We start from the raw sequence: 23927 nt of genomic DNA, 5'->3' as shown, positions 1-23927 counted from the left end.
ATATATATATATATATATATAAAAAATAAATAAAATAATAACCTAAATTTATTATAAAACAAAATTTACTAAAATACATAAATAAAAAAAATCAAAATAATATTCCCGTAGTTATTACGGGGTCATTCTCTGGTTTTAAAACAATAAAACCGAATTGGGATCTGCTTTGCCTTAAAAAAAAATTGCCATCTGCTCCATAAACAGCGCGCCTCACATCGACCTCATAGCCACATCCGACTCATGAATAACAAATACAAGTAGTGAGCCTCAGATCCCGTTCCAGTAGTGAGATGTTCAAGACATGAGGCCACAACATGCTGTGGGTGTGGGGTCGGTGTAAGGCGCGCTCCGTGAGAGTAGATCCGGACTCGGTGAAACCATCCTCCGCCGTACACGAGACACGACTACACAAATCTTGGGCTAATAACACGTGGCCAATATAACACGTGGAAAGGACAGTTGATCGTTGCTACCAAAGCAGCAGATCCCGAGTGTTTTCTGGGCGTTAGTGAGTTGCACACTACACACACAGTAAACTCTTCCCTCGGGTCTCAGTCTCAGACCTCGATTTCGATGTCTGAAAGTGAAAGGTATTGAATCCAAACGAGTCGACTCGTTGTCAGACTAGTTCCCTGTATTTCTCTCCCAAGTCACACCGTCTGCTTTACTGTCGGAGATGGGAAACTGCAACGGCTTACCGTCCAACGACGATCGGCATCCGCCACCTCCAATCAACGTCATTAGCGTGCGTCCCGATGATAAACCCACTACCCCAACTCCTCCAAACCAGCATCAGGGGCCACCCCAACCACCAAGCGCCGTTCACCGTCCACTCTCAGGAACCGGACGCGTCCTCGGCCGTCCGATGGAAGATGTTCGGGCCACGTATGTTTTTGGCCGCGAGATCGGTCGCGGCCAGTTCGGCGTTACATGTTTAGCCACGCACAAGGAGACCAAAGAGCAATTCGCCTGTAAATCTATTGCTACTCGTAAGCTGGTGAACCGCGATGACATCGACGACGTCCGCAGGGAGGTCCAGATCATGCACCACCTGACGGGCCACCGTAACATAGTGGAGTTGAAGGGGGCGTATGAGGATCATCACTCGGTGAATTTGGTGATGGAGCTGTGTGAAGGTGGTGAGCTGTTCGATCGAATCATCCTGAAGGGGCATTACTCTGAACGAGCGGCCGCAGCGTTGTGCCGTCAGATCGTGACCGTTGTTCATTATTGCCATTCTATGGGGGTGATACACCGGGATCTTAAACCGGAAAATTTTTTGTTTCTCGGTAAGGACGAGAATTCCCCTTTGAAGGCCATAGATTTTGGGCTATCGGCGTTCTTCAAACCCGGTAATTTCGCGCTTTCTTTTCCTCTTTCTCTCAATCACTGAGTACATGTAAAACCTGACATGGAAACATTTTTTTTTTCAAAGATAACTCATGATTTAATCAAGGAGACAAAATAATTTAGTTCAGAGACCGTTGGGAGTCTTCTCGGTAAACAGTGTGTAGGAATGCTCATCACTACCATACACTGTGTTGATGTATGAATTGATTTTGTAAATGCCTTTGACTTGTTGTCTGAATTAAATACGTGTCGAGTGTGTAGCTCATTCTGCTGCTTAACGTTCCTGAGGCATAAGTTCATGACTTGTTTGCATCTTCAAACTTGGTCAAGTGTATCGATTATAGTTAGAACGCTGTGGGACTTCTGCACGTTGAGGTGCTTTTATAGCTTACATTTTAGGGTGGAAATGTAAAATACAGAAAGGTACCCTGTACTCCGGGGGTAGTGACACTTAGGTACCCAAACTTTCATTTGCCACGGAGAGCTACCATTCCAACACTATTGTTCATTCCGTCAGTTTTTAACTTTTGTGAGACCATTTTACCCTCTCTTTCATTGCATCTCCAAAACCCAAGTTTTGAACTTTTCATATCTTCTTTCCATTTTTTTCTTTTCATATGTGTAAGAGAGAGACAAAGGAGAGTTCAAAGATAGGAAAAATTCAAAACTTGGGTTTTGGAGATGCAACAAAAGAGAGGCAAAAATGGTCTCATACAAGTTCAAACTGTCAGAATGTCAACAGCGGGAGCAGAGTGTTGGAATTTGAAAGTATAAGGTAGCTTGCTGCGCAAATGAAAATTTGGGGACTTAAGTGTCATTACCCTAAAGTGCAGGGTAGTTTCTCTATACTTTATCCTGCAGTTTACTAAAAACTTGCAATAAACTCGAAATTACTTCTAAGTCATAAATGTAATGTAACATGTTTGACAATCTTAATTTAATTCATCAATGTTTGGCTAGACTTGCTTCATTTGTAATACTTTTTGGCATTTTTTTATATAATACTAAGAATTTGCTAAAAGGCCATTCCCAATGTTGGTCCCAGCTATCTAGGTCTTGGGAGGGATGGAATGGATATAGACCTAATTTTCATCATTTTTTTGCACGAAGTGGCTGCTCCTAGATTCCATCCTGCATTCTCACGCTTGTCAACCTGAGATTTTACCATTAACCAAGCAATGGTTTCTTCCCTTTGTAACCTGCTAACCAACAAAATATTCTACAACCAACAATTTTTCTATCAAAAGAAAAGGGAAAAAGTTGTCATCGCTTAGATTTTTTTCCAATGGAGTTGATGTAGTTGACATTACCTAAGAACGAACAATAGTTCACACCATAGCATCATTTCAAATTAGTAAAATTACAAAAGATTTGATCCATTAGCATAACACAAGATGAATTTTTAATAGAAGCAAGCGGATATTTTTTCTTGGGTGTTGCTTATGATGCTGCAAAAGATGGTAATTCCACATATGCAGATCATTATATTTTAATACTCTCTTCTTTTCTTCATGTTGTTAAACATATCAAACTAAAATAGTTCAACACTTGGTTTCATTCACCTTCCATTCTTGATATGATGACATGTTCACAAACAAATTGCAAGCACCCTAGTCAATCCTTGTAATGTTTCATATTGGAATTAGTTACAAGCTATTATATCTATCCTGGCTGTTAAGAAAAATTATAAGGAATTACGTCTCTTTAGGGTGGGGGGATCACGTTGATAAAATCCACCTTGACTAACCTTTCTATGTACTTCATGTCTATCTTATTGTGAAGTGGAAAAATTGATGAGAAACTTTCTTTGGGAACTAGGAGACAGAAAGAAGGATCATTTGGTAAGATGGGAGAAGCTTGTCAAAAGGAAAGAAGAGTGGGTTGGATTTAGGAAACACTAGTGGGAAAACCTTGCTCTTTTAAGTAAGTGGTTGTGGTGCTTCCCCTTGGAGAATGATAGATTGTTGCATAAAGTGGTTTCAAGTGTTCATGGGTTTTCTAGGAATGAATGGGATGCTGGTATTCTGCAAAGGGCTAGTCAAGTTGTCCTTCTTTCTCAATTCCTTAAGCATATCAGGTATGATTTGCCTTCTGGTAATAGGATTAGATTTTGGGAAGATGTATGGGTTGGGGATCTCTTCTTGAAAGATGTGTTTCCTTATCTGTATGCTCTCTCAAGCCTTAAAGAGAAACCTGTGTTTGAATTCTTTGGGTCTCGTTCCTCTTCTCGGGAGGATTGGAATTTGGGGCTAGTGGGAAACCTTAGAGAGTCTAAAATGTCTTCAGTGTCTAACCCGTTAAATATTTTGGATGACCTAGTTTTTGATGATTCAACGGATGATAGTTGAGTTTGGTCTCTTAGTCCCTATGGGTTGTTTACCTGGAAATTCTTTTTCTCTTCCCTTGTGGCCACTTCCTCTCCCCATACCTTTCTTGTGAAAGAATTTTGGTGTGCCCCTATCCCTCCAAAAGTCAATGCCTTTTGTTGAGAAGTTTATCATGGGTGGTGCGTAAGGGTGGATTCGAGTGGAGCTGAGCCAAATACTTGGCTATTCGAGCTCGACTCACAGGAATAGTATCAAGCTCGAGCTTGGCTCGGCTTGAGCTCGACTTTAAGCCAAGTATTTTTGAAAAATAAAAATTATATGTATAAAATTATTATTTTTTATTTTTTAGACAAAAAATTAAGAATTATAAAAATTATTTTTATTTTACATACAAGAAAATAAGAATTAAAAAATTATTTACTATTATACATGAAAAATAAAAATATTAGTATATATAATAAAATTATTTATTATATATATATTTATATGTATGTATGTATATATAATAAAAAATATTTATTAAATACTATGTTCATGAGCCTCACGAGCCAAGCTTTACCGGGCTCGATTAGCAAATGAGCCTATATATTGGGCTCGAATTGAGCTCAAAGTTCGGTTTAAACCGAGTCAAGCCGAGCTCGAATAGATCGTGAAAGGATCGGCTCGTGGCCACCCCTAGTGGTGCGTTAATACGTGCTATCTGTTGCAAAAGAAAAGGCCAAATTGGTGCATTTTGTGTAAGTTGAATGGTGAGAGTGCTTTGACAAAAGCTCTTGGAGGTATGGTTTCCCCAAATTGGTGGGTGGATGTAACTTAATTTTGAATGAAGTAGTTTATGCAATTCGGGACCCTCTGGGATTGGAGGAGTGATTCAAGATGTGAGTGAGAACATTTGTGGGTTGTTTCAAGGCCTATTGATCAGGGTGATTTAGTGAGAGCTGAATTCATGGCTGCTATTGTTGGGGTCCAAAAAGCTAAGGAAATAGGAATCACAAGGCTGATTGTAGAAGGGGACTCAAAAATAGTCATTGGTTGGTTGAAAAAGAGAGAAAGAGTATTATGGCAATTCAGAAATGAATTCAGGCAGTTCAAGTTGCTGTCAAGACAAGTGCAAATTCATGTAAGATGGGTTAGGAGGTCCACTAATGGGTTGGCAGATGGATTAGCTAAGCAAGGAGTATATAGACATCATTTGTTTTGGTCTCAATGTTAAAAGGGTGGTGGGACTTTTTTGTTGTAAAGGGTTTTATTCCTAACAATTTCTTGTTGTAATCTCTCTCTCTTTAAGTTTTAAAATAAAATTCTTTGAGTTGCTGATAAAAAAAATCATTGCTGTTATTTGCATATCATAAAGCTTTCTCATAGTTACTTAGAGGAGAAAATAGAAACTCCTAATGCATTTTCTAACAAGATTGTTTTAAGCTTTGCTAATGTTTATGTGGTCTGCAGGAGAAGTATTTAGAGATCTTGTTGGAAGTGCATATTATGTAGCTCCAGAGGTCCTGCAACGGAATTATGGAACTGAAGCTGACATTTGGAGTGCTGGAGTGATACTATACATTCTTCTTAGCGGGGTTCCACCCTTCTGGGGAGGTACCTACTCCATCCATATTATTGAGGAAAACATCCATGGAGCTTGGTTGATCCCATATCCCCTCCTTACTATTGATTTGCAAGCTGTCCAGTCCAAATCTTCACCCAGTTTAGTCTGAGGTGTAGACTGACAATAACAATGTTTGGAGGATCTAAACTTTCTGATATGTTTCTAGAATTAGACCTGTTAGGAAAAGGTGAATGAATTTAGAGTTGGAACTGCAAGGGAAAAAGTCAATGGTTGGGTGGTTAGAAGTGCAATAGCTTAATGAACATTGCCAATGATTTATTTTATCAAGACTGATGAATCTCATGTCCATCTTTTATTTACCAATTTTCTGATATTGAATATTGCTCAATGGTTAATATTGGCAGTTTTAATATTACTTATTGCTCACCTTCCTTTCTATTGCAGAGAATGAGCAGGGTATTTTTGATGCTGTTCTCCGAGGAAATATTGATTTCTCATCTGATCCTTGGCCTTCCATATCTAGTAGTGCTAAAGATCTTGTGAAGAAAATGCTACGGGCTGATCCAAACGAGCGGATTTCTGCAGTTGAAGTTCTAAGTAAGCTTTAACTCTTCAAAATATTCAGGGATGAGCCAGATGGTTGTATTGGTATGAGCCATGATTATGTGATGTCTATTATGGTCACTGGAAAAAGGTTATGCCTACTCCATGCATACAATTCTCTGATAGAATATATTTATTAAGACTATTCATCACATGGATATGTAAATTGGCACGTGAAAAACATGCTGGTAGGTTGTGTTCAACCATTAGATGGACCCTTATCTAGTAATATCTGACATCAAAACTGGCCCGAGTGTCTGATCATAGCTTTCTTACCTTTCACGTTTTTTGTATCATCTAAAAATGGACTGTTAAAAAGTGCTTGATTGCGTTGTTTCTACTACTCACCCTTTAGGCCCTTGTACTTGGATTAGGATTTTGTTTTCTTTGGATTTGGTAGATTACATGCTCTAGGCATAAATTCTAACCCAAGTGCAAATAAGGAGGGTATACAGGATCTATTCCATTATTCCATCACAGGGCCTCTTTATTGGACAGTTACAATCATCAAGTCAGTAAACTTCTCTGTTGGAAATCTTCTAGGTAGGTTACACTCCGAGGCTATAATCTTCATCTATTGTATGTGTACCATCTAATATAGGACTTCAATAAGACAGGATCCTGTCTTCTAAACACTGTTCCAGGTTTCTCCACTATTTGAAGGAAATGGAATATGTATTTGCACATAGAACATACATGTCTTTGAGTGTGTGTGTATAGTCTGAAGCTAGAATCAGAAGTTTGACTGCCAAAAATAAAATGCAGGCCATCCATGGATCAGAGAAGATGGGGATGCATCTGACGAGCCAATTGATATTGCTGTTCTAACCAGAATGAAGCAATTCAGGGCAATGAACAAATTGAAAAAAGTAGCTCTACAGGTGAGGGTAGCTGCTCTTTATGCTTTTTACTTCAAAATGCATGGAAGATGGAACCTTCTTTGAGTTTTCCCCCCTTTGTGTGCCCCCTTTCTTCTTTTTCCTCTACCAGGTTATTGCAGAAAATCTTTCTGAAGAGGAGATCATGGGGTTGAAAGAGATGTTCAAATCCATGGACACAGATAACAGTGGAACAATCACTTTTGAGGAATTGAAAGTGGGTCTTCCAAAATTGGGTACCAAGGTTTCTGAATCTGAAGTCAAGCAGTTGATGGAAGCGGTAGGATCTCCTAATCTTAAATTGAAGCTAATTTTTCTGATGCATTAATATCCTTTTCTCCCATGTCTGGAAGTACATAGATAAATAATATCATGATATATCTGTAAACCTACCTCCCACTCCCAACCCAAAAGAAAAAGTTTGAATAATTCAGTTCATTGATCTGACCTTCTAGTGATTGGCTGGAATGAAGCTGAAGAATTACATTGATTTGAAAGTGCTGATTCGCCATGCCCCCAATTCCTTGTCAATATCTATTGAATATTTCCAGTAGTCTAAGCTGTAATATTAATTCTGATAGTTAAAATTGTGATCTATCAACTAATCTCTCAATGTATGTATACATTTTTTTTATCAATAACTGAATGAGATTCATTAAATAAAAATCAAGAAATTACAAAGAGAGGAAGGGAGATAAACTTTCTTAGCTCCCCCCAATAGGTGAAAACGAAAATTACAATATAGCCCAGAAAAATATTGCTTCTCTCCACTCCTTGCTTGGCCCAAACATCATCCAAACAATTAGCATCTCTCTTACTCCAATGCAGCTGAATTTCCATGCCTTGAGTTAGGAACCTGAATTTCCTTTTTTCATTGATGTAATCCCACCAGCCCATCTCCTCCTTTTGAAGCCATCCAATAACAAGCTTTGAGTTCCCTTCAATTATTAGCTTGGAAATATTTAATTCCTAGGCCTTCTGAACTCCTTCCATTACAGCATAGATTTCAGCTCTCAACGAGTCACCCACTCCAATAGGGCCTGAGAAAAGAGCCCTAATGAAACCATCCTAATCTCTGAAGACACCTCCAATACCTGAAGGTCCTGGATTGCCCTCACTACTACCGTCAAAATTCAGCTTGATAAATCCATTAGTAGGAGGGGTCCAGGAAGGTCTAACAACGATTTTCAATGGAGCAGGGTCAGCCACTTCCCTCCACTTCCTTATCAGATCCGCAGGTGATATTCCTTCAAAGATTTCAAAGTCTTCACCCAATGAATCACCCTAGATGAAAATTAATGCATGTATACATTGGCAATGTGGAAGGTAGTGGCTGAAGGGAAACTTCTTTAATTTTATTATATAAATGTACACCCTTCCTCATGTGAAGACTATTTTCAGCAACTTCTTCAGTCCTACTAGAGATGACTCCCATGAAAGGGAAGCTATCATTGATTCCATCACCAGGAAAGTAGCTCATTAGGTTAGAACAATGCACTTGTTTAACCCTTTTTCTGTTGATGGCATTGTCAGGAATTGGCATCAGATTGCTCAGTCTAGCAGTGGCAGAACTTTAGTGCATAATTGGTGGGCTCCACCACTACGACACAGCATGCTAAATTTTGATGGGTTTAGCAGGGGGAACCTGGGTTTCTCTCGAATAGGGATAGGGGGAGCATTCAGGGACAGTAAGGTACCAATAGCAATCTTTTTAGGTCTTTTTTTTTTTTTTGATAGGAAACAGTAACTTTCATTAGAGAATTGAAACGATTACAGACTTATCACCCACAAAATGGATGGAAAAAAACAAAAACTTACAAACAAGCCCAAAACAAAGCCTCCCTAGTAATTCCTTGCTTAGCTAAAGTGTCAGCCATTCCATTTGCTGACCTTCTTACCCATTTAAAGTGCACCCCCGTCTCCCTTGCTAAGCTAATAATCTCTCTTAGAGGCTGTCTAAGAGACCAAACTCCCAAGTTTCCAGATTGCATCCACCCTATTACCAGCTTGGAGTCTCCTTCCACTTCTAATTGCTGCATTCCCCATTGTTTCGCCAGTCTCAAACCTTGAAGTAAAGCCATTACTTCTGCCCTTAATGAATCTCCCACCCCAATTGGGCCCCGAGTAAAGGGCCATGGTTCTGCAGTTAGAGCTGCAGTTCTTGCAAGCGTTGAGGTTATCTAGAAAGAAAAGTTACACTAACATTATTGTAGAGGGTGGTTCTAAAGTAGTCATGGGATCATTTATCAAAAAAAAAAAAAAAAAGTAGTTGTGGGGTGGATTCAAAAACAAGAAAGCTGGCCTTTGATGTATAGAAATTTGCTAAAACAGATAAAAGAGCTCAAAAGGGGCAGGGTAATAAATGTTCAATGGGTTTACAGGGAAGCAAATTAGCTGGCAGTCGGATTAGTAAAACAAGGGGTTCAGAGCAAGAATCTTTTTTTGGGGGTTGAGAATGCCTATGATGTTTGTAATCTCTGGCTTGGACAATCCATTGTACTTTTTTATTCATATTAATAAAATTTATTTGTTACTTGTCAAAAAAATATCATCTTACCCAAACAATGAGAAAGATGTTGGTCTTGTTATATAAAATGAATACTAGATAATTATTCATGTAACCATACAATATGAATTAAAAAAACCAAGTACACGGTTGGGACATTACATGTGGATAGACAAATACAAATAAAAATAATAAAATCTGAAAGAGTTGTGACTAGAACAGATACCATTTTTGATAAAGGGGGCACAGCCCCTAGTGAGTAGACAAAAAGTGATGCTTTGAAAAGATAGGCACCCCTATGCATCTATGTACTTTAAGGGGGACACCTTTTGTCTTTTCACAAGAGATGTGCTCCAATCAGCACTCTATCTGAAAACAAAGACGCCAAGATAAAAGAAATTGGTTATTACTTCTTTGTTTTTTTGGTAGAAATTGGTTATTATTTCTTGACACCATGATTGTTAGAGTTCATCTGAATTTGCATCTAGAGCTGCTTTCTTCAGCCTAACTCTTCCACATATATTTTATACATGTAGGAAGTCATCTACAATTTTATGATTTGGCATGGATAACTAAATACAACTCTTGTCTGCTTTGTCAGGCTGATGTTGATGGAAATGGAACCATTGATTATATTGAGTTTATAACAGCTACAATGCACATGAATAGAATGGAGAAGGAAGAGCATCTATATAAAGCCTTTGAATATTTTGACAAAGACAAGAGCGGGTTCATTTTTTCCTGAAACTTTCATATTTATTATAAAGAGTGGTTGTTGAAGCTGTTAATGCTGTTATTTGCGTGTCTCCATGTTTGATTTGTTTTCCATTCCTATCTTTTCAGGTACATCACAATGGAGGAATTGGAGCAAGCCCTTAAGAAGTATAATATGGGTGATACAAAAACAATAAAGGAAATAATTGCAGAAGTTGACACAGATCATGTATGTCTTGTATACTTGAAATGTGCTTGTTTTCTTATGTCCAATTATTTTCAAATTGATGGAAATTTAGAGGTGAGTCCATTAAATAAAAACCAATCTTTGGATAAGAATGGGATACTGATCCTACTGATGTTGCAGTCTGGCAACCATTAGAGCTACTCAATGAACTAGCCCATCCAACCACCTGCACCCAAAGACCTAGTAAAGATAGTATAAGCTCCTGTTTGTTTTTCTTCTTATTGGCAGTTATATTTATTGTCTGGTTCAGTATTTCTAGTGAAGCCAATATAGGTTTTGCTACTTCACATGTAAACTAAATGCTCAAAGATTAAGAGAAAAGTAGCACTAATAATAAAGCAATTAAGAGAAAATCAACTATCAAGAAAAAAAAAGGAAGAGCAGAAAGCTTGTGGAATGTCTTCCTAGAAAATAAATAAAAAGTTGGATATTTGTCTCTGAGGGATTACATGGCATAAATTCTGTAATAATTTGTCAAAGAAGGATAAATTCCTTACTGCTGATTTTTGTATCACTTGTCAGAAATTCCTTGATGCTGACTCTTTTGCCTCTTATCTTCCAGGATGGAAGAATCAACTATGATGAGTTTGTTGCCATGATGAGGAAAGGCAATCCTGAGTTGACCACCAACAGACGCCGAAAATAATTAACGACTTGGTTGGGTGATTTAATGCTCTTTAGTTCAACCTCATTTGGCCTGTGAATTGTGTTGCAGACTTGCAGTTTTATGGCTGCGTGTTTGATAACCATTGCAGTCGGTTCTTATTAAATGGTTTGTAATTCCCTGCACACCCTTCTGAAAATTTGAGGGATTAGTCCTCTACATGTGCACGACTCTGCAGGATAGCGTATGATTTGTTTGGTGGGGAAGCAGGGAGGATCCAATAGAAGACTGAAGGATTAGGGTACAAAGTACAAACTCTATGGATTAGGCGAGGACCTCACAGCTCAAATGGTCCCCCTCTCTGTATCACAACCCTGCCCTGGGACAGATATGTCAATACGTTCTCACCTCCCAAAGTAGTAACAATGATAAAATGAAAAAGGAAAAACAGAAGGGATGATTGTACAGTCCAATTTTATGATGTGTTCTTTTTTTTTTTATTTTTATCAATAACACTTTCATTAATTCATCGGTAGAAAATTTACAAGTGGAAGACAAACACACTTATCTTCCAAGAGTCACAAATATCTTCAAAAAATGAAAAAAGAAAATACAAAGATACAAAGACACTAACGTTACAGCTTAGCCTAAAACAAAGAATCCCTTTCTGCCCCTTGTTTTGCTAAGCCGTTAGCTAGGGAATTAGCTGATATTTTAATCCAACATGTCTTAACTTCCATCTCCCGCACCAGCCATTTGAATTTCCTCTTCTCATTATTATACTTTTATAAATCATTTTGATCTTTAGTCAGGCACCCTATTACCACCTCTGAATCTCCTTCAATTATAAGTTTCTTGATGTTCAATTCTTTAGCTTTCCGGGCTCTTTCCATAACTGTACATATCTCAGCTCTAAGGGAGTCACCCACTCCAATTGGGCCTAAGAACATAACAGAGATGACTCTATTTTCATCTCTAAAAACACCCCTGATCCCCGATTGTCCCGGGTTTCTCCTACTGCATCCATCAAAGTTTAACTTCAAGAATCCACTAGGTGGGGGGGGGGGGGGGGGTCCAAGCCACACTCATTACTGATTTGGTTTGCGTGCAATTTGCAATTTCACCCAACTTCCTCAACATGTCATTCACAGTGTAATCTGCGAATATTTTCAAAGATTTCAGTTACTGTACCGCCCTAAAATGTATGATAGCCCTCAGATCTGTTGTTCCTCTTTGAGTTTCTGAGAATATCCTAGAGTTTCTTTCTTCCCACAGTGTCCAACATACTGTAGCCCTTAGTCCTCTCCACATTGTCCTTCCCCTTTTTAACCGCCACTTGAAAAAGGAAGGTGAGAAAAGGCCCTGCATGTCTGGTGGGGGATTCCAACTGCATCTAAATAAGGAGAAAGCCCAATCCCACAATGACCTCGCGAAGTGGTAAGACACCATTAGGTGAAAACCAGTCTCCCCATCTGCTTTACACAGAACACACCACTGATGTGACAAGCAAGTATTGGGTCTCTTCTTTTGGAGTAGATAACTAGTGTTGATTCTTTTCAGATAGGCTTCCAACAAAAATTACCAACCCTAGGAGGTATTGTTCTGCACCAAACCTCACCAACAGGGAAAGGGGACAATGTAGGATTGGTGGACTGACTTAAGACTTTGAAGAACGAAGCACAAGATAAAATTCCATTAGGGTTAAGTGTCCAAATTCTGGAATCCGCCCTAGTGGGGTCTAAGACAACGTTATCAAGAAGTGCAAGAAGGCTAGAAATACAGTCGAGGTCTGAGTCCCTCAAATCTCTTCTTAGACCCAAGTTCCACCCAATCCCAGAAGTGGAAGAGGACGGGGTGGTGAAAGACGAGATCGGCTCATTTTTCAAATTAGAAAGAGCATACAGACGGAAACTGATCCTTTAGAGGGGCGCTCCCCACCCAGGTTTGTTCCCAAAATTTTATGGAGTTACCGGAATTCAAGTCATACCTGATATTAGGAATGAAAACTGGTAGCAGGTCATGAATGGCTTTCCAAGGAGAATTGCTTGTGATCCTAGCTCTGGTTCCAACGTCCCATCCATTGTGCTCAAGCCCATGAATACTTGCCACTATTCTAGCCCATAGCTTCTCCTTCTCCATAGGAAACCTCCACAACCACTTCCGCAGCAGAGTCATATTCCTTCTTCTAATACTCCCAAGCCCCAAACCACCACACGACTTACTCCTACACACTATCTCCCAACTAACTCTATGATCCCTCTTCTCTTCTCCCGGCTCCTACAGGAAATCTCTCATTATCTTCTCTAATATGTTAGCAATTTTCACTGGGATTTTAAACACTGACATGAAAAAGATGGGTAAGTTAGCAAGCGTGGCCTTAACTAGTGTAATTCTCCCACCAAGAGAGAGGTAGTTCTTTTTCTAGGATACCAATCTTTTTTCAAACCTTTCCATCACCGGGTTCCAGAAACTCTCTCTCTTGGGATTATCACCTAATGGTAATCCTAAGTAGTTCAGAGGCCACCCCGAAACTTCACACCCCAGCAATTCAGCACTCTCCCTGATCTCTCCCTCCTCCAAATTCACCCCCACTACACAACTTTTCTCAAGGTTAACCTTCAAATTGGACATTTGCTCAAACAGTTGTATCACCGACTTTAAGTTCATGATAAACCTCACATTACCACCTTCACAAAACAGAATTGTGTCATCAGCAAACTGTAAGTGAGTGAGGGGGGTTTCCACCCTCCCAACCCTCCAGCCTCTAATGAGCCCCCTAGAATCTGCTCTGTGAATCAGTTTCCCCAAGACCTCCACAATTAAAATGAACAAGAAAGGAGAAAGGGGGTCTCCTTGTCTTATACCCCTACCGGCTGGAAAGAAATCTACCACTGTCCCATTCACTAGCAATGAATAATGACAATTCTAGACACAACCCATGATCCACTTACACCATCTAGCCCCAAACTCGAATTTAGTTAAAACTTTCCTCAAGAACTCCCAGTCCACCAAGTCATAAGCCTTTTCCAATTCCAGCTTACAGACCACTCCATTCTTTTGTGTTCTTTACAAACTAGATTAAAGAACAACCAAGTATTTTTGTACAATTATGTTTGTTTTCTCTTGGTATGGTTGCTGTTTGGTCTGTCTTCTTGCTTGAAATATTGGAAGCAATATCATTTGGCATGGCATGGTGTACTGCAAAACACTGGAAAATTGAAAATTGCTTCCAGTGCCTGTTCCAGTTCTGTGCCTAGCAAACTGATGAGATTTAGGACAACCTAAGATTGACATACTTTTGGTTTGACTGTAGCATAAGAATAGTGCCATGAGGTCTCTCCCCATTCCACATATTAAATTCTTTATATGATAATTAGTTTTGGGCCTAACATGAAAAATAGAAAAGTCTATTTTGAATAGGAAAATAGTTTTGTTTGTGAGTTAGTTTTAAATCTTGCATTTTATTTTCATCATTAATAAAAATACCTCTTGCTTATTATATTTGTTCTTTAAAATGATAAAAATATAATATTAGAGATGTGTTTAAAATTTTTCATATATATATATATTTTTTAATTTTTGTAATATTTATATTTTATTTATTTTTAAAATTTATTATTTAACTTTGAGGCCATTAGTTGATCCATCTGATGTGGATGGCCTAATTACTTACCCACCACTTAGACAAAAGAGTACCTTATTTTTGTGTTGGTTTTTTACATGTTTTATATTATTAAAAATATTGGATATAGATTTGATTATTAGAATTTATTGGTGAAAAACAAAAATGTTCCAAAAAAAAAAGTATCTAAGGAGAGAGAATGGGAGTCAATATGTTTAGAGAGGGAATTGAATGAAGTAGAAAGTAATAGTACTCTAAACTATTTTTTGCCTATACAATTAGAGGGACCAAATTCATAAGTGGTTTTAACCAAGAAAAGTCCATAAAGTTCATTTATTTAATGCATCTTGAATATAATATTTAATGAGAAGAAATGGAAATTGATGCCTTAAATATAGGACTTAATAAGAGAGAATAAAATGAATTTAATAAAAGTAATTGTTCAATTTACTGTCTTTTGCCTTCATAATAAAAAGGGATTGAATTCAAAAAATAGGAATATTTTAGTAAAAAAAGAAGTGAATCTAAAAGTCATTCACACTTTTAATAGTAATATAGATTTGTCCTCCAAATATTTCAAGTTACAGCCTCTAGATCTCTATTTTGTATGGAGCTATAGTATCTCGAGTTCAACTTCTGTCATCATATGGAAATAGTTTAAACTGCCTCCTCACATCAAAACCTATTATTGATTACGTCCCTTGCAAAAGAAAAATGAAAACAGAACATGATATTTTATTGACCAATCAAAATCCACCCATGAATTTTGATAAATAACATTTGATTGGTTATCATGTTTATGATTCTAGTTGATTGGTCAGAAGATTTTAAGATATCATATCTTTTCCATATCATAGTCGAACTAGGTGCAAGTTTTATGATGCAGAAATTCTGCATTATCACCATCAAGCACGGTATGCTTTTATAGGGTGCACCTTCATCTAAAAATAAATGTAGGGTGCACCCATTTATTGTTTGATTCATATGCTGATTTGATGGGATGCTGTGGAGTTTGGTACTCTAGTATTTTTAGAGTCTTTTTGGGAGGGCCTCAGCATGATTGGCCTGTGTTGAGTGAACTGCTTCTGATGATCTACCAAAAAAATCTTTTACCGGAAAGTTGATTTTTCAGCTCATATACGCACATTAACTTTTTGGATTTTCCACCAAACATGTTTTTAAGGCTTTCCATGTGGGGCCTACCTTGCATGTGAGCTGCTGTTGTGTGAAAGCTCTCCCAGATGAACACTAAATTTTTTTGGTGGCATGGTAAAATATGCGAATCCAGCTCCTGAACAACATAATTTTACATTAAAGCTTTCAAATTGAAAAAGTGAGAAACAATAAGTATCAATGTTGATACCGAGACGTTGAATATAAGAAACAATGAGCATCGATGCTTTGAATCCCTTCATATGTGAAAAAATCAATATTAGTTACAAATTCTCATGTTTACTTTTACGTCAGTACTAGGGAAGTTAATGTAGAGTAAAAATAAAAATGATTACATGAGATCACGCGCGATCAACCATTGACTCTGTAACTTAGGCTCAGTTTAGGAGTACAAATGCAAATATGTAGTGCAAATACATACAAAATATAAGGTTTTGCACTTTTGCATTTATACTCTTTCCAAACTAAGCATTAAGACTTCGTATTTACCCTTGGGGGTGCTGTCTTTATGTTGAATTTGGAGCCCATGCTCACATCAGATTTGAACAGCTTATTGCAACAATCTTGCATTGAGAGAAGTGAGATGGTGACTCATGACCTCACAGGCACATCCCACCATGCATTGGGAACATCTCCCGTATAAAGGACTTTGCACTGACCAAAATCGATGTCATTTTTATTAATAATTGCATTCTTACTTTTTTTTTTATACAAGTAAAACTAATTGCATGTTTACTTGGTACCAATGTTCTCAACCTCTAGTCAAACATATTGGCCAGACCGGTCAACAACCTATCACCCAGCCAAATCTCTGGCTTTTTACCCCTGAACTGCTTACTTGCAAAAAAATTTTATCATTATCGATCAATGACCCAATGATATGACTGGTTGAACCGATGAACTATTTGACCCAGTCAACAAATTATGTGCTAAACATTAATTCTCTTTCTGTTTTTTAATCATTCCCACCATTAACAACAACAATTCTCATTTATCATACTTCTTTCTATTCAATATGATAAAATATTATATATTAAAGACAGCCATTTTTTTTTTCAAAAATTTTATGTTTTTTATAATTTCTCAATTTTCATATTTTTTTATTATTTAATTTAAGATGTTGTAAGTTAATCTATTTGACCCAAATGACTGAACCACTAATCTAACATGTGGACAAAAAAGTGATTCCCTTTGGATCTGTTTTTTACAACGCTGCTTGATACTACAATATCAGCAAATACCCTTTTAGCCATTTTGATTCCTAGACATAACTTTGATTCTCGTTCTTGACCCTTGCAATCCACGATGATGAATATTTCTTATCCAGATAGACAGGACTAACATTGGGTAATGCCCCTTGGGGATAACAAGGTAAGGTGACAGTGAAACCACTCATCAAAGGAGAGTTGGGGGCAGAAAGATCAATGCACCCCCTCCTACTGGCAGAAAGTTGGCAACTTGAGGAACGCAAGACAATAGTTAGATTTTTCTTTTCTTTTTTTTTTCTTTAGAGGGGGGGGGGGGGTATGTCTTCCATGGTTTACTGATCTTATCAGAGCCAATAGTTACAGTATTCAATAAGCTTCAAATGCCTACAGTGAAGAATAGCCTTCCTGTATCAAAATAGGAGAAAAGAATCACGCACCATTACAGATTAAAACAATTGTAAAATCTTTTTTAAGCGTAACAACTAAAAGGCGTGTGAAAGATGATCAGGTAAAAAAGCTTCATTATCTAAAACTCTCCACAAAAGGGCACTTCAAAATGGAGTCTACCTGGTTCTGCTAAGGAGTTCATCCATTTGTCATATCCTGCCAAGTGGTGACTCAAGGACATAATCATCCACTAGCCAGAGCCCAAAATCACGGAACCGCTTTATCTTCTTCTCAAAGCCTGTGATATAATTATTATGGATGATGACATGCATCCCCTTAGTCTCCTCGACCCATGTTTTGTTCTTGAAATACAGTCCTCCTGTTGGGAATGCTGCTTGTGGCAGCAGATACAAATCCACCTGCAGCAAATCATTAAATATGGCTCTCTCAGCAAGTCAACATAAGAGCCCAGTATGTATAATATGAATTAAGCAAATAAATTCTCTCATCCACTGTATTATTTGTAATGCCTGAGGTTTTAATTAGGCAAAACATCAGCTATTGGATCTGAAACTAAATGAGACAGCAATTGAGTAGGGAGCAAACCTGTCCAGCAGTTTTATTTAAAGCCCAGTTGAAGGCAGGTTGGTCATTGGATTTCTTTATTTTGGACCATGGCTGATCCTGGAGTTCTTCAATCCACTTCTTCATGACCAGCTTTGCTCCACTAGTTGGTCGCAGGAAAATCATGCAGCTGCAAATATAAGTGCGCCCTTTCTTCCCTGGAGGTGGCAAATCATGAGAGTGATTCAAAGGTTTCACCTGTGACATTCGATGGATAAATTATGAACTTATAGTTACAAATACCATAAAATGATGTGAGCAACATATAGATGAGACCTCACATTTAGGGAGGTGGAGACTACCTATCATCATGCATGCATCATGCAGCTGTCAGGTAGCAAGTCCACCATTGATAGGTTACTTTGATCTCTCTCTCTCTCTCTCTCTCTCTCTCTCTTTCTCTCTCTCTCTCTCAGACACACACACACGTGTAAAAGGTTTCCTTGGTAATTGGGTCAATCAAGGAAGCTCACAAGATCTCACCCATGTGGAAGAATCTTGTGGCTAATACAGACTGTCTATCAGATAGGGGACCTTGTGGATTGGCCATGTGCTGGAAGTCCAAATTAGCTCCATACTGTTGGAGTTAATTTGAAAATTCATTAAATGCAAAGGTTTGGAGGTTGAGTGAGTTTCAGGTAAAAGAGTGTCCATTAATAGTATTAAGAGTCTAGTTATTGGGGCTAGAAATGGTCAATCGGTTATGTAAGTATTAATGTTATAGGAGTCTAAGCATCTTGAGTGTCTATAAAAAGGGGCTGAGTATGTGGAAGAGAGAGAGAAAAAGTGAGAGGAAAGAAAAGAAAATTGAAGGCTCAAAAGTGTGTGTAAGAATTCAAGAAGGCAAAGTCAGCCCAAAAGAGAAACCAAAAGTGTAAGAGGATGCGGTTATTTCCTGAGTGGGCTGCAAGCAGCTCTGTATAAGCCCTATTTGGGCCGTACAACTCCAAGAAAAATGCCTCCCATCTTATGTTTTTAATATTTGAACGATATTTTCAGACCCAATTTTGTTTGCATTTTTATCTCTATTTTCTTTAAAGATACTGTGTGGTGCAGTCTTGCACCTTTACATACCCACATGGTATTGAAAATTTGTCAGATTGCATTACTGTTCAAACTTTCAATTTTATTTCTTTTAAAAACCCATAATGGCCTGAAATTCAGCTCATGATTAAAGTGTGAAAGACTTTTGAGGTCCTTTTGGTCCCAAAACAAGTTGCCACATCAAAGATTCTTGGGTTATATAGACAACCTCACTAAATGATCCAACTAGCAATATATGACTAAAGAAACCCATAGGTTTTGCACTTTTGCTCCATGCCTTGGATTTTTTGTTGGAATCATGCACCAAAATATAAAAAATTAACAGGTGGTTCACTTAAGAAAGAAAACTGGGCCTCTATCTCTCCATATATGTTTCTTTGTAAGGCTACGAAATGATCTATAACATCTTTATTATATGCCTTTATGTTTTAGGAATTGTTGGAGGAGCCATTGCTTGGTGACATGGTAAAATCGCAGGCTCACAAGTGTAAAAATATGGGCGTGAGTCTAAGAGAAGCCACTTTGTACAAAAATTGCTGGAGGTTAGGTCTGTATCCATTCCATCCCTTCCAAGAGCCTAATAGCAAGGACCGGCATTGATAATGTCTTTTTATGTTTTAGGAATTTGGAGCCACATCCTATTCCTCTTTGGTGCCCATTGGTAGATGCTAGTTAATATCTTAACCTATTTGTGTTAGATGATCTCCTCTCTACTTGAAAAGGGAAAATATCATGTGGATGTGATGATGTGTCCAACAATAACTGCTATTTGAATGACTACAGGAGAGGAATGAGACACAGAAAAGGAACCAACACTTGATATTATTAATTACCATTCAGTAGTTCACCTTTGATATTATTAATTACCATTCGGTAGTTCTCCCTTTTCCTTTTTTCAAATTCTTCAAAAGCTTCACCTAAAAAAAACAAGTCCAATGCCTTACCAACCTCCATGTCCCTCCACAAGACTCTTTACACCCGTACTTCCACCAGAATCCTCCTCCACTGTAGCCAATGGCTTGATACCTATACCTGAGGGACCACAATCATCCACCTTCTCTCCTTTTTCTTCCCCTAAAGAATCAGACTTTTCCAACACCCCTTCAATTGAAAGCTTCCCAAGCATCTTCTGGATAACAGAACAAACCCACCCTGGACCTTCTTACTAGTGAATTTCAGATTCACCCCTCTTCTACCATACACTCTTTTATACTTGCCGCTGGATCCAGCCAGCAATAATCCCCACTTTCAGGCGTGAAAAAATCTTTGTAACATGCACAAGATAAGATTTGCTTGTACCTTTATTTCTCTTCAAACTGCCAAATCGTCAGAAACGCTAGGAGCTTGCAACTCCTTTCTACCCAAATCAACTCCAACTCTTCCCACTACCACTTAACTAAAAAGTTTTCACTACTATACTGACTTGGACAGTCCTTTGATGCAATCAGGATATTGAGTGCCTGAAAACCATAAGAGGCTTCACCAATTTCCAGAAGTGCTGCATGAGGACCCGGACTGGAACCAGGGTGGAAACATTGTGAACTCTCCGAAACATCAGATAGAGAAAGATCAGCACTTAATAAGGATGAGTTCAACAGGACCAATAGGGGAAGGAAACTCCTTAAGAGCCGAGTCCCAGGCACTTGCTCAAGGACTGAAACTGGCTTAGTCTTCAGGATGGACTAATTTACTTGTGCAAGGAAACTGCAAAGTGGTCCTAAGCTGGATGAAAAACAAAACAGAAGGTCGGTGATCCGAGAAGCAAAATTCTTGGCATCTAATCTGAACTGCTCATTCAAATGGATACCTCAATCAGCAAATAAATAGCAGATGGACTTATAGAGAAAATATACTGTGGGTATACCCGGGCAGCTGGGCTGGGTATTGATGTAATGCAAATACTTTTATTTTGTGTACTATATATAGAGTGCTACTGTCAGATGTTGAGCTGTTATGTATGGTCTTCTCTATATCTAGTTTGGGATATAAGAGAAGTTCTCCTTTCATCATTATTAATACAATTTATACTGATAAAAAAAAGATTTAAAGACTTTCCTTTAATGTTTCCTTTTATGGCATACTTTGGGGTCAGCCTCTTGTGGAGACATCTTTTACTTCCACAGATAGCCCCTCAAAGTTTGCCTACTCTCTTTAGGGAGCAATGGAGCTCAGTTTTTGATGGTTGCTCTTGGAGTAATGTAGGGCCTTTTGTGTGTATGCTGGTAGTGGCCTGGTGGGGGACTTTCACAGATGCAGTAGGAAAAATCTTATTGGTTTATTCAGGTCTTAGTACCAATTTGGGAGGGTTATCCTGGAGCCATTTTGGCTTTCATGGATTACAAGGCACAAAAAGGAAGTTGAGCAATTGAAATGCAGAAAGCCAGCCCCAGTTTCCTAAATGCTGAAAATTCAATGTTAATGATAAAGTTCTAAAGAAGCTTCTCCCAAATGTTGAGTGGATTCTGAACTGTTTTAATTAACCCCTCCCAAATGGACCTTTATTGTTGGACTAGAGCAGGTGAAGGTAGATGATAACTAGGTCTTCATCTTCACTGATTGGTCAAAGCTTTGGTATTTCCACATCACATTAGAGAGGCTACTTCTCTTTTCTTTCTTTTTTTTTTTTTGTGTGTGTGTGGGTGTGTGTGTGTGTGTGTGTTTTTTTGATAGATAGAGGCTAGAGCTCTTGCTTCCGGAACAAACATCTAGCTTAGATGCATTTAAAGTTGGCAGACTTTTTGTAGTGTGCAATTATGCATTCAGTATCCTTGTTTTGATCTACATGCTTCTGCAACCCCTATTTGGAAATTAAACAATTAAAATCATGGAAAGGAAGCTGGATGTACATACTGCAGCCATATCATCTGTGAAGTACACATCGTGATAGCCTTGGAGATAGGGAAACGGGTCTGCCAACCAGACCATATCGACATCATTATACATAACAGTATATCCAAGCTCCAAAATCTGCAGAAGGTGGCGAGGCCTGCGGGATGTAAAATTGAAGAATCCCTGCCAAATTAGATAAATCAGAGGAATTTAACAAGCCACTTGGTGAACATAGACACGAATCATTCCAATGGTCAGAACTCAGAAACAAAAAGAGAAAATAATAAACTAAACCAGAGTAAAGATAATAAAAAGTAAAATATATCTATATCAAGTCAAATGCAAAATATACAGCTAGTACCAAACTTATCCTATAGATCAGGTTATCCTTTGTTTACAAAGAACTCAGCTATCCAAAATGGAAACAGTAACAAGACAGCTAAAATTAGTGGTCATCCAGCCTCTTACGTACTTAGGGAAGAAGTGCCAGAAGTACCTGAGATCCAAATTTGTGAGCTGTCTGAGTATCGGGTACAGGCGGGATGAGAACGGCATGACCGGGCCATTTTTGATTTACCTTGTAGAGGGTCGCATAATCCTCAGCAATAACAAGTACCTGCTCCTGATGCTTCTGCCTGGAAATGCTGATCAACCAATTATTTAGAAACGGCAGGTAAGGCTGGCTCACAGCGCAGACAATAACTGTTCCATTTTTTGCCACAAAAGACACAGCCTGGGCCAGCGTGTAATCCCGCCATTTCGAAAGCGAGCTCCCACCGGCTGAAATGAAACTTTCCATCATGTCCATCCACGGGAAAAGAACACCCAGAACTACCATAAGAGACAGAAATATGAGAAGGCCAGTTCGGCTGAAGGGAGAGATAGATCTTTGGTAACCGCTCGTAGAACGTGGTGAAATTGGATAAGGATCCGCCAGAAGCTGCTGCTGTTGTCTTTGATGAAGAGATGACGGCATTGTGCGTTGTGCCTTTCGAGGTGACTACTGCGTCCAAGCTAATGGGCACCAGTTCTAAAATGTAGTAACTGTAAGCCCCAAAAAAACCAGTTCTACGAGATAGTATGTAGCACCAACTAATATTTGGTACGCTCTCCCTTCGAGACTAAGGAAAGAAACTGTCTGCGGCAAGAGCTCATATGGCTGTACAACTACAAATTTTCCAATGAAAATGGCTCCAATCTGTTCAATCTCATTTAAAATGACGAAATCTGTAGAACAAAATCCTATATAAGGAGCAGCTAAATCCCAGCTTTAATGAGATTGTACAATGAAAACTCGATGCCGACTACAGAATTGGAGATCCCTAAACCTCAAAAATTGTATCGGAAAAGAAAGAAAAATCCAGTACTTTGAACAGAGACAAAAGAAATTGAGGAAGAGGGAAGAAGCGCAAAATTCAAATCCTTCTACCTATAGCCCGGGATTCTTTGAGCTTGAGTTGACTCGACCAGATCTGAACTATGGAAACGTGAAACTTCTACGGATCAGTTACGCGCTTGAAGACTTCAACAGGCAGATCGGAATCCTGGAAGAGAGGCAGAGGAGAGAGAGAAAGAGAATTTATGTATCTATGTCGGTGCTAACTGCTAAGAGATGAGAATTTATTCATTCAGCAAATTGAGTTTACATCCTTCTACTCCGCTTATATGCGACGCCGCTTTCTCGTGCACATCAGTTTTGTTTTCCGGCCGCAGTGCTCCATCCACGCCGATTCATTCATTCCGGTTGTGAGATGAATGGGTCGGACTCGGACCTGGATAATTACATTCACATTAGGTGCCCATGATTAGCCTGAATTTTTGTCAGATCCACTCCTCCACCTCCGGATCAAATAGGACGGTTGAAAGCTTGTCGCAAATAATTTTGTTCTGTATGTAACGTCGAAACTCGAAAGGCATGGCATACTTGTAACTGCTGTTATTCATCAAAATTCAGCCGGGGGAGGTCGGGAAGGGGTCCGGTATCATTAATTCATACCTAGGTATTGCTTGGCCCTGCCACGATCCGCATTAGGTGCGGATTTGATACGGGTCTGGGTTGGGCAGGGCAGAAATCATCAACATAATCTGAAGCGGTGTGCGGTGAAGCCTAAACCATTTTATGCTAATAAAGGGAAAAGAATAACTATTGTAGTATAGACCCATGGGTATAATTATGTATGAAGAAACGTTCATTTCAAAACCCAATTTTAGAACTGGATCCCGATTCACGAGTGAATTTGTCGAACT

General features: G+C 38.6%; 2 protein-coding genes across 3 annotated transcripts; one reads left to right on the top strand and one right to left on the bottom strand.

The window, feature by feature from the left end:
• Positions 1-477: 477 nt before the first annotated feature.
• Positions 478-11266, top strand: LOC104593445 (calcium-dependent protein kinase 1-like). The gene is made up of 8 exons (XM_010253281.3): positions 478-1352; positions 5127-5270; positions 5686-5838; positions 6610-6725; positions 6835-7002; positions 9830-9957; positions 10072-10171; positions 10752-11266. The coding sequence occupies exons 1-8, from the start codon at positions 677-679 to the stop codon at positions 10833-10835; spliced, it is 1569 nt and encodes a 522-aa protein (XP_010251583.1). The 5' UTR covers positions 478-676; the 3' UTR covers positions 10836-11266.
• Positions 11267-17130: 5864 nt separating this feature from the next.
• Positions 17131-23385, bottom strand: LOC104593446 (UDP-D-xylose:L-fucose alpha-1,3-D-xylosyltransferase MGP4-like). Of its 2 annotated transcripts, XM_088891323.1 has the most exons (6): positions 23110-23385; positions 22177-22907; positions 21702-21863; positions 17790-18005; positions 17364-17602; positions 17131-17201 (listed from the first exon to the last, which is right to left on the bottom strand). In XM_088891323.1, exons 2-5 carry the CDS (start codon positions 22654-22656, stop codon positions 17393-17395), a joined length of 1068 nt encoding a protein of 355 aa, XP_088747449.1. In that variant the 5' UTR covers positions 22657-22907; positions 23110-23385; the 3' UTR covers positions 17131-17201; positions 17364-17392. The 2 variants fall into 2 exon arrangements, with proteins under 2 accessions (XP_088747449.1, XP_010251585.1); XM_010253283.3 differs by having other exon boundaries at positions 17141-17602.
• Positions 23386-23927: the final 542 nt, after the last annotated feature.

This window comes from Nelumbo nucifera, chromosome 7, assembly GCF_055504915.1.
Source record: "Nelumbo nucifera cultivar China Antique chromosome 7, China Antique-T2T, whole genome shotgun sequence".
Classification (NCBI taxonomy): Eukaryota; Viridiplantae; Streptophyta; class Magnoliopsida; order Proteales; family Nelumbonaceae; genus Nelumbo; species Nelumbo nucifera.
The sequence above is the reverse complement of the archived record's forward strand: the minus strand, read 5'-3'. Positions and strand labels throughout refer to the sequence as shown.